We start from the raw sequence: 9,761 nt of genomic DNA, 5'->3' as shown, positions 1-9,761 counted from the left end.
AACAAGGAAACCATTTTTTTCTGATAATGCACAGAAGTATTTTAAAGACCTGAAAATGGAAATGATTCAGTATCACTTCAGAGAGAAAAATTATAGATTCAACCACTTACTATCACTGTTCTGCAGGAGGTGCATAAAAAAAATAGTGAATGAGTATATGCATATGGCCTCAAAACCAGTTATGGTTCAAGAACATTTGCATACTTTTAAGGATTTTGGTTGAATCACTGGAACTACCAAGAGAGAAAATACTCCTAGTCTTTACAGGATTTTTTCTGTGATTACTAAAAAAATAAATTTGGTTTGGGTGAAAGCAAAATATTTTTGGAAGCTTTGGAAGCAAAGTCAGGTAAATTACATATTCTGAAGCTTTGTTTCATACATAATCAAACACAGTTTAGGCTGATGTGATTGAAAGGGCCAATGAAAAGTGTAGTGCTTAAGAAAAGCTGCTCAGCAGAATACTTAATTTTCCACATAGATTTTCCTGGTCTTGTATTTTTCAGAATTAATTATAATCACCAAGATAAAGGGACTGTCTGACTCATTAATATGGCTAGAAATCTTATTTTCTGTTGGTAGCACTTTAGCTACCTTCCTGAAAGACCTTACACTGTGGTAGTGATAGTAATGAACATTGTGGTTCTTTCTGCTAGTTTGGTTACAGGAGGCCTTAATTACACATACTGCAAACACTCAAGAATCACAGCAACAAATAATGGTATGCAACTGGAAGCCAACAAGCACTTTGTCTCTAGCAAAGAAAGGGTGAAGAGGGTGAAAAGTAAAGAAACTAATTGAGGGAGGAGGACCCCAGAAAACAAATAGTGATGAAGTCACTAGAAAGTGGATACACCTATATATCACATAAACAGAATATAGCGTGAGATAGAAGCTTAGTAGCTTTTGCAATATACCAGTGCCAAGAGATACAAACAACTATCCAAGGAACTTAACTGTTGATTATGGGAAGATATCCATCAGCTTCTGATGAGGCTTTAAATCTCCTTCAGAGTGAGTGCATCTGAATTAAAATTGGTTGGAAACATTGACAGCTGACAAATACTGGTTTGGTCTGGTGCAACACAGAACAGGTCTGGAGCACAAATTCTTACCAATAAATATTCCTGAACCACCATGAACTCTTACTTCATGGCAGCGTGTAAAGACTCAAGGAAGTGTTTTCCCATGCTAATAAGCAGTTGTTTAGCTGCCAGGTCCCTATAAGATGAAAGGGACAAAATCCCAAGGCCTTTATTTTGTTGTTACTCAGTTCAGCTGACAATGAAGCAACCTCAGTCAGACATGTTCATCCCATCCTTCTTCGGACACACTCAGACTGAGAAACAGTAAACCAGGAACGGTATCTCAAAAAACAATCCTAGCTCACCCCACAGTCTGCCATGAAGTTTACAGGGGAGAGTGGTAGGAGGCAATATCCTGTCTTTAACCACAGGGGCATTTTGAATTATTCCTGTACAGCAAATCAGCTTGCATCTCATATTCACAGCACTTGATTTTTTTTAACACAGACACCCTGGAAGGCCCCAATTCATAGTGGGTGAATCAATAGCAAACATCAGCATCATCTGATTGTGTATTCTTGCCAAATTGTTGAGACCTGGATAAAAGCAAGCAAGACCTAAGTTATAAAATAGAATTAAGCTCCAAGACCTTCAGAGAGAAGAAATTGCCTGAAGTAGGAGTTCCTTTAGGAATTTTACCACTTACAGGTTTACATGTAATTAATTCATGTAATTAATTGCATCCCCTTTTTTATTCAGTACAGTTAATAACACAGACTGTCTCCTTTACATCAGTAATTGCAAATGTTCCCCATAGTGTGGCCTATGCTAGAGATTCATCTGTTTTCTCAGCCTTTCCTCCACATACTAATCCTTTCCTGCCCATTTCCTCAAAGGCCAAATGATGCTACAGCCTATTAATTAAGAAGCTTGCTGAAGCAGACAAGTATTGCAAATTTGTTTAAGTTAAACATCAGCTTGGCCCATAGTGGTATTTCACCATTTCTGTTGCTGTCTGAAGGGAAGAAGAAAGCTGCCAGTAGCCCTTTCCTAGGGCATCCTGTTGTTACAGGCGGGACGTATCTAAACTGGAAACGCTAGCCTCTTCCCAAAGGGCCTGTAGAAGACCATCTAAGATAAACAGTACCTGTTCAGATAACCTGTCTGGTTTTACATTTTCTAGAGCTTGAGAGCATATGGGAACAGGTAACATCTGGTCTACTACAATACCAATCTTACTTGGCTGAGACATCCAGCCCTTAACATGCTCTTTGTCAGTTGCTGGTCTCGATAGTTGTAGGGACCATGGGTGAAAACTGTGTCTCTTATGTTAATACAAAGCTGTGCACAAAAGGGATTTTAGATATATTAATATATAATTTAGGTAATTAACAACAGTAGTACAGGAGTGAGCAGATCTGTTGTAACAATGCTCTTGTCTCCCTCCTACATGGTAGCAGAGTACTCTTGTAGGCTGTGGTGGCAGGTAGAGGCAGGTGGGGGAGTGTTGCTGAGTACGCTAAACTGTGTGTTTCTGTGCTCATCCTGCTTTAGTGTTCCCTCATCTCTTGAACATTTAAATGGTTTGTTACATGCTTAACTTTAAGCACAAATCCAGTGCCATTGAAGCTGATAGCCCTTTTACAGTTTTTTGTCTGCTTCCATAAGATCAGGATTGGGACTATGTTTAAGCTGTATTTTGTTCAGGCCCAGTAACCATTTTAAGATTTCATTACACATTTTGCTACTTGAACCTATTTCTGCAAGTTGATGAACACCCAGCAAATGAGCTTTTCTTTGGGCATTTGGAAAAAAGAAAAGCAACCAAATATTGCCACGTGCTCAAGGAAAGAAACTTTGAGTGAGTTACTAAATGTAATTGCCCTGGAAAGCTTAATTTTGTTGCATTTGGCCAGCCAGGCAATGGAAATATTTGATTTCATCAAATCATCAAATGTTACCTGCCCAAAGTTATGTTGCATTACTTTAATATCAAATTGCCTATTAGAATTATCAATATCAGTCACAGGAAACTGATTTGTCTACAAACAACTTGCAAACTAAAAAAAGAAGCAAATTCAAGTTATGTATGTTTTGAATTGTTTTGATTAAATGCTTTAAGTAAGAATGTGTAACATTTTAAGTGGCGGTTTTTTATAACCAAAAATTTAGGGAAAATACTGTAAAAATATCATGTGAAAGCAAACAAAGGAGCTGGTAAAACCTGTTAACCCTTTTACTTTTGCTGGAAAACTGAAAACATTTTTTGGAAGGTATTTTTAATATAAAAATATGTACTACTTTTCTTTAGTAGGATGATGTCTTTCAGCAGTGGTTGCTTTGTACAAGTGTACAGCTATGCATACAATAAAACATCACCATCTTGACTCTAATCCTGTCTTGGAGCCAGTGGAGGTTTTTGGCAACTTCCTGCTCTGCTTGTCTATGTTTTACTGAAGGATCAGTTGTTTCCTGTTTTGGCACCCAAAAGACAATGGGTTGAATGGGTCACATGCATTATAAAAAGCCTGACGTACACACAGATTAAAGTAGGCAACTGCTTATAAATCATGCAGTTTATTAAGGAGACTGAATTCATAGGTAATTAAAAAAACTCACCAGTCCAAGTTAATCAGAGATACAGTGCTCATAGTTACAAGCCACCTTCTGCCATGAAAATTAACACCAATGAGGATTAAAATGCAAAAATTAAAGAGAAGTAGTTAAAAAATATCTACAAATCAAGATGTTGGACTAAATGTGTAATTTCCTCTTTTTCCCTCCTAGCTCTCCAATGATTCTTCCAAGTAATGTAGATCTACTCTTATGCATGTGGATACTTGTTAAATCTTCAAATGAGTCTGTCTTCTTCAGAACTGGTGACCTCTGAATATGAGAAAATACCCCTGAAAAGTGACATGAAAATGCATATAAGTAATCAATTTCCAAACAGCAAAGAGCAGCTGAATATTCAGTTTCCCACATCCACGTTTCCTCCATCTTTAGCTGCTACCGGTCCCCTTTTTATCAGCATTGCCCCCAAACCTCTTGTTTTGGTGATAGCCATATCCCTCCATTTGCAAGTTGCCTTTCAGTGACAAGTTACTTTGATCTTTTCCCCCAGCATGGACCTTTTCCTTCAGTCTTCCTATAAAACTCTTCCACTTGTAATTAGCAGAGTCAAAGCACTCGACTCTGCTTACAGTCTTACTGACTCACCAGCTTGTCATCAACCTCCCTGCGCAGTGGACGAGATCTCTCACGCTGTTTACTAGCACATTTGTTATTTCCTTGAGGAACTATGGGGCATTTTCTTTGCAATAATCTCCAAAAGCCAGCAGATTGACTTTTTTCTTTTAGACACATTTGTCTTCTGAAAAAGTAACTGGTTAACACAGTACCTGTTTATTTACCAGACTGCAAACACATACCGCAGCAGCCTTTGCCCCACCACCCTCCCTGGCACCTTGCAGCCCAGCAGAGTTGGGACAGCAAGTTGTGCCTGTCCCTGGCAGTTGGGCCAGGCGCAAGGGCTGATTGGAGCCCAATTACCTGCACCTGTGAGGGAGAGGCACACAGCTGTGGCCACTCTGAGTGGCGAGGTAGCAGGGCGACTGCTGGGTGAGGAGAAAAGAGGCAGAAAAGAGGTAGGGAGGGTTTTGCATTTGTATTCTTCAAACGTTCATACTGGGGATGTGTTGTGTGGCTTCTTGAGGAGGGTCTTCTTGTACAGCTACTCTTCAGGAAGATCTGCTGTAAGTACAGGATCTCTGTTTTCCTTGTGGTTCTTAAGTCTTATTTTGACTCATTAAGAGTTGTTACAACTATAACGTATCTAACCCCAGTGTTGAAATATATTGGAAATGTTTTTATGAAACCTGCTTTTTCATAGTGTTTGGCTTTTGTTAGGGGAAAGGGATGAGCTACTAAAGATACCTTGGCCAGGTAACTGTAAAGGACTCTCCCTACTTGTCTCAGTTTAAAGCTGACTAACACTTCTCTGCAGGATATCTAGGGAAGCTGTAATGCTGCTAGGTTAAGTAGGATGTTAGCTGGATGGAGGCAGTTTGTTGGATAACTCATATACAGCTGTTCTGATTTTGTTGTGTTTCTCATGGATCGTGTAGAATTTGAAAGGTATCCTCAGACCTGTTTGTAACTACAATCAGGAGCCTGGCAGCTCTAGATCAGTTCAGAAAACAGTGTTTGAACCCATATGTCTGGACCTGGGCTACTTCCACCACTGTCTTGGTGTACACTCAAACAGACTTGTTTCCCAGGAGGGCAAAGTATGGGGAGCTGTGGAAGTGCTTCTTAGGTGTGACAGAGTGGTTCTGTTCAGTGCTACTGAGAAGCTTTACCAAGGACTTCACTAGTTTTTTGGCTTGGAGGACTTTTCTGTTTTTTCTTAGAAAAGCTCAATTCCTGATACTCAATTTTCCCAATGACCTCATGGGATTTATCCTTTAGTTCTGAAATCTGACACTAGAATAATGACACCTTAACATCAGCATTTCTGTGCCAAGTTCAGACGTCTGTCTTGCTTTTCCAACTCAATGATACATTTAAGGAACTACAGTGAATGCAGCTTACAGATTGCTCCTGATTTATGATCCTGTTTGCAATTAAAAAAAAAATTTGAAATTGTGAATATTTGAGAGGAATAAGATTAAAAACTTCAGTATGGAGCAATACAGATGTTATCAACAGTTGCAAAAGTAACAGTATAAAGCAAAAAAAATCTTGCTTTATTGTTTGACTTCTAAAACAAGCCTACTGAAACCTATTCATACCCGCCCATGTAGACATGGAGTGCACAAGGTCATTCAAACGCTGTTAGTGCTGCTCTTTGGGCTAAGAAAACAGGCTTGTACATCTCTTTACGCATAAGAAGTGGTAATTCTATTCCTCATCATTTGCTAGGATGCGATTTCTATCTGCAATTATTAACAATTGATTTCTGCTTTCACTGATGAAACAAGGCAGTAGGGTCAAGAGTTACAAAGATTAAAACAGCTGGCTTTGTTAAGAAACTGGGAGACTTGGATGAGAGGTTAGATAGCTCCTCCAAAAAATGAAATGTAGGCTGTCACTGCTATAAGCTGCCTGCTACTGACTGATGTTAATCAATTGTACAGAGAAACCAGATTAACTGATTACAATTCACAAAAAAAAGAGGTAAAAGACTAGAGAAGGGGAAGAATCCTTGTTTGTCTTCAAGTGTGAATACTTAGTAGAGTCTTAAAATCTCTCTGTATAGGAGTAAACAAAAGTCAGTATGAATCACAAAATGCATAATTTGATTCTTCAAAATACATCAGACTGTTACTCTTAATCTTGACTGGAACAAAAGCTCTTTGTTTAGGAAAATCACGGTGTGACATAGACACAGCCAGATGTAAACAAAAGGCTAAGGGGGAATTTAGACAGTAATATTCAAAGCTGCAATCCTGAAAAGAAAAATTCATCTGGTGCTTTAGCCTGATGGGCATCTCGACTTTTGATAGTACTACTGTCTCATGTGTCTAAAGCTGCATTCCGTTTGCACCCCAAAGTGCATCAGTCTGGTCAGGAGTGAGCAACTTTGTTGCCTTTGTGGTGTCTAAGGCCACTTGGGAACCAGAAGGGTGTTCTGTGCTGCCTGCCACCAGCGTGTCTCAACACAGCAAAGATCTTCTGAGAGCTATGTAATAGCTCTGATTCTTTGTAGAGCAGGATAGGATCCACTCCTTGCTTTTAAAATGCAGACAGCAGTTGTTTGGCTTAGACTTTAGACACTGGCCCTGCAAATGTGAGTTCTTTGGTCTGAGGGGATTGGTTCAAACACAACTCCTATCTCCTAGCTTAATGGCTAGGATACTCTCTGTAGGTAATGCGGGTGAGGACCTCTCGATCCTTCCTATCTCAAATCCTATCTTTCAAGGCACAAGACATTTTAAGGTTTGTGGGCAAGGGCTGGACTGTCCAGTGGTATAGTGTCCCTGGGGTGGAAGAACCCTGAATTCAAGTCCCTTTTTTAGAGACACTGTAATGCGTAACTGCTGCCCAGAGAGGTGGTTCCTTATTCCATGGACATTCCCCCCAAACATCTTAATAACTAAGACACTGATCTAGGAAGTGGAGATAAGGGTCTGAATCCATTCAAGTAGAAAGGCAGTTCTGCCTTCTCCCTGTGGGCCCTATGCGCTATGCTGCTGGTGACAGCAGCAGCACTTGTACCCCTCCATCAAGTTGCAGCACCTGCCCCTTTCTGAAAGTGGACATTCTCAAGGGAAGGATGCATCTGTTGGTAGCAGGATCAGAACTGAAGGCTTGGAAGGGACTGAGATTTAGGAAATGCTATGCTGTGTATTCCTGCTGGGAATGAGGAGCCTAAGTGACACGCTACCTTTTGCAGATCCTGCTGTGAGGTGACAGCTCTCACCTTGCTGCATATGGAGACACTTTAAGCCTGGGGATTCTGCTCTGTGGATGGGAACCTGGAGATTAGGGATTGCAGCACTTGGTGTCATAGGCTGTGTTCTTCCTCCTGAAGCTGTAGCTGTGTCTGAAAGCCTGCACGCATCTGAGTCCTAGGTCTGTTTCCATTGTGTGTTGGGCAAAGTTACCAGTATGGAAATAGGAAATACCTAGTGTTTGACTACTAGATGGTAAGTAAACATATCCTTACTTTTCTGCTGCAAGACTGCTGCTTTCCCCAGCAGCACCAGTGTGACGCACTCCTGGGGTGATGTACCTCTGGGAATGAGGAATTCTGAACTAGCCTGTCCATGACACTATAGTGGTAAAAATGCTGGTGTGGAAGAGTATCTTTGTATGTTCAGTTGCTGAGCTGCCTTCTTTGTTTGAATCCTCCTATGTTTTACTTTTTGCTGCCCCTCCTCCCCCACCAAACTGAACCTTCAAAAAGCTATCATTAGAGTTCGGGTTATTTGAAGGTCAAATTTTTACTGAGATAACTTTGAACATAAACGTAGCTCTGTACTGGATTGGGAGGAGTGGGGGATGGTTGTGCAGCACTGTCCTCTGTTTCTCTACTATTACTACATAACACAATAAGCCTGTATCTCTCTCCTTTCCTACTAGACTCTAGTTACTGCCCGTGAGACATGTATTAAAGGAGTAGTAACCTTGGTTTCTCCCTGTGAACTGAGAATGTAGACTAGCAATCTTCTGTTCAGCTTCTGATAGCTGCCTTCTTCCTAGGCCATGGGTTCTGGAGAGCACGCAGTCCACATAGATGTCCCAGAAGAGCTGAGCCAGGTCCCAGAACAGAGCCCCGTGTTTCAAGTTCTCTGATGATTTCAGGAAGATCATAAAGTCCCAAAAGCCACTGACAGAGTCAGAAATACGAGGCTTCCTCATCTCCAGTAAGACAGCTGAGGAGGATTCCCAACACTGGGGGTCTGCTCGCCCAAGAGCTAGTGGATCAATTTGGTTATGGCAGAGGAAAGGTGTCACGCAGAATGCTCCCATGAGTAGCAGAGAGCAGGTGAGTCTCATGTTGTAGTGGATTCTTCCTTTGCTCCCAAGGTCCATTGTGTCACTGAAATGTAACAAAACCAAATGAAGCTGAAAAACTTCTCACCAGCAAAGCCCCGGTACCTTACATGATATAGAAGGCACTTCAGATGTTGATAATCGTTTCTCTGCTCCTTAAAAATCTGTGTATGCTTTTTTGCATGTATGAATATAAATACTAGTGGAGTTGCATTACCCTGCAGCAGCAGTGTGTGTTAAAATTTGTTAATCCTCCTCAAATCCATATGATGAACTCTCTCATCTGGAATTTCTTCATATTGAAAGTTTTTGGCCTTTCTTGATTTACAGATTCCTAACCTTTTTCAGTAAAAATCCATTCCTTCTTACAGAGAATTTAAGCCTTTAGGCAGTCTTGCTTTCCTCAAAATTTTACGAGCCCTTTGAAATAGTCTGCAGACTCACAGGGATCTGCAGACAGCAGGTGGAAAACTATTTGTTGAAAGTGTGTTCTAACAAATTAATGGTAGGTTGCAAAATCATCCATTGAGGCTGTTTTGCCTGCTAAAATGCAGGCCAGCTCTGAAAAGAGGGTATAGAAAAGCCACAGCATAGCAGCTGTATTTTACAGCAAGTATATGTGCATATAGAATCATAGAATGCTTTGGGTTGGAACAGACCTTTAAAGGCCATCTAGCCCAACCCCCCTGCAGTGAGCAGGGACATCTTCAACTGGATCAGGTTGCTCAGAGCCCCGTCCAACCTGACCTTGAATGTTTCCAGGGATGGGGCATCTACCACCTCTCTGGGCAACCTGTGCCAGTGTTTCACCACCCTCATCGTAAAAAAATTTCTTCCTTGTATCTAGTCTGAATCTACGCTGTCTTAGTTTAAAGCCATTACTCCTTGTCCTGTCACAACAGGCCCTGCTAAAAAGTCTGTCCCCATCTTTCTTATAAGCCCCCTGTAAGTACTGAAAGGCTGCAATAAGGTCTCCTTGGAGCTTTCTCTCCTCCAGGCTGAACAACCCCAACTCTCTCAGGCTTTCCTCATAGGAAAGGTGTTCCATCCCCGTGATCATTTTTGTGACCCTCCTCTGGACCTGCTCCAACAGGTCCATATCTTTCCTGTACTGAGATACATATACATATAAAAAAAGTACAGATGCTTATTGCAGATCACTGTAATACTTGTCTGTTATGTTAAAATTGTGAAACTTGATAATTAGCGGCTATAGTTGGAGAAATCCTGAGAATG

The 9,761-nt window shown here is 40.9% G+C and overlaps 1 protein-coding gene across 1 annotated transcript; it reads right to left on the bottom strand.

The window, feature by feature from the left end:
- Positions 1–3,779: 3,779 nt before the first annotated feature.
- FAM237A (family with sequence similarity 237 member A) lies at positions 3,780–8,564 on the bottom strand. The gene is made up of 2 exons (XM_009482656.1): positions 8,156–8,564; positions 3,780–3,931 (listed from the first exon to the last, which is right to left on the bottom strand). The coding sequence occupies exons 1-2, from the start codon at positions 8,562–8,564 to the stop codon at positions 3,780–3,782; spliced, it is 561 nt and encodes a 186-aa protein (XP_009480931.1).
- Positions 8,565–9,761: the final 1,197 nt, after the last annotated feature.

This window comes from Pelecanus crispus, chromosome 5 (genome assembly GCF_030463565.1).
Source record: "Pelecanus crispus isolate bPelCri1 chromosome 5, bPelCri1.pri, whole genome shotgun sequence".
Classification (NCBI taxonomy): Eukaryota; Metazoa; Chordata; class Aves; order Pelecaniformes; family Pelecanidae; genus Pelecanus; species Pelecanus crispus.
This window is presented reverse-complemented; position numbering and strand designations above follow the sequence as displayed.

Excerpts from the sequence above, each read along its gene's own strand:
- FAM237A (XM_009482656.1), bottom strand. The coding sequence starts at position 8,564 with ATGGACCTTGGGAGCAAAGGAAGAATCCACTACAACATGAGACTCACC. Across the intron at positions 3,932-8,155 it reads GTTCACAGGGAGAAACCAAG|GGGTATTTTCTCATATTCAG; the intron begins GTTACTACTCCT and ends GTCACTTTTCAG.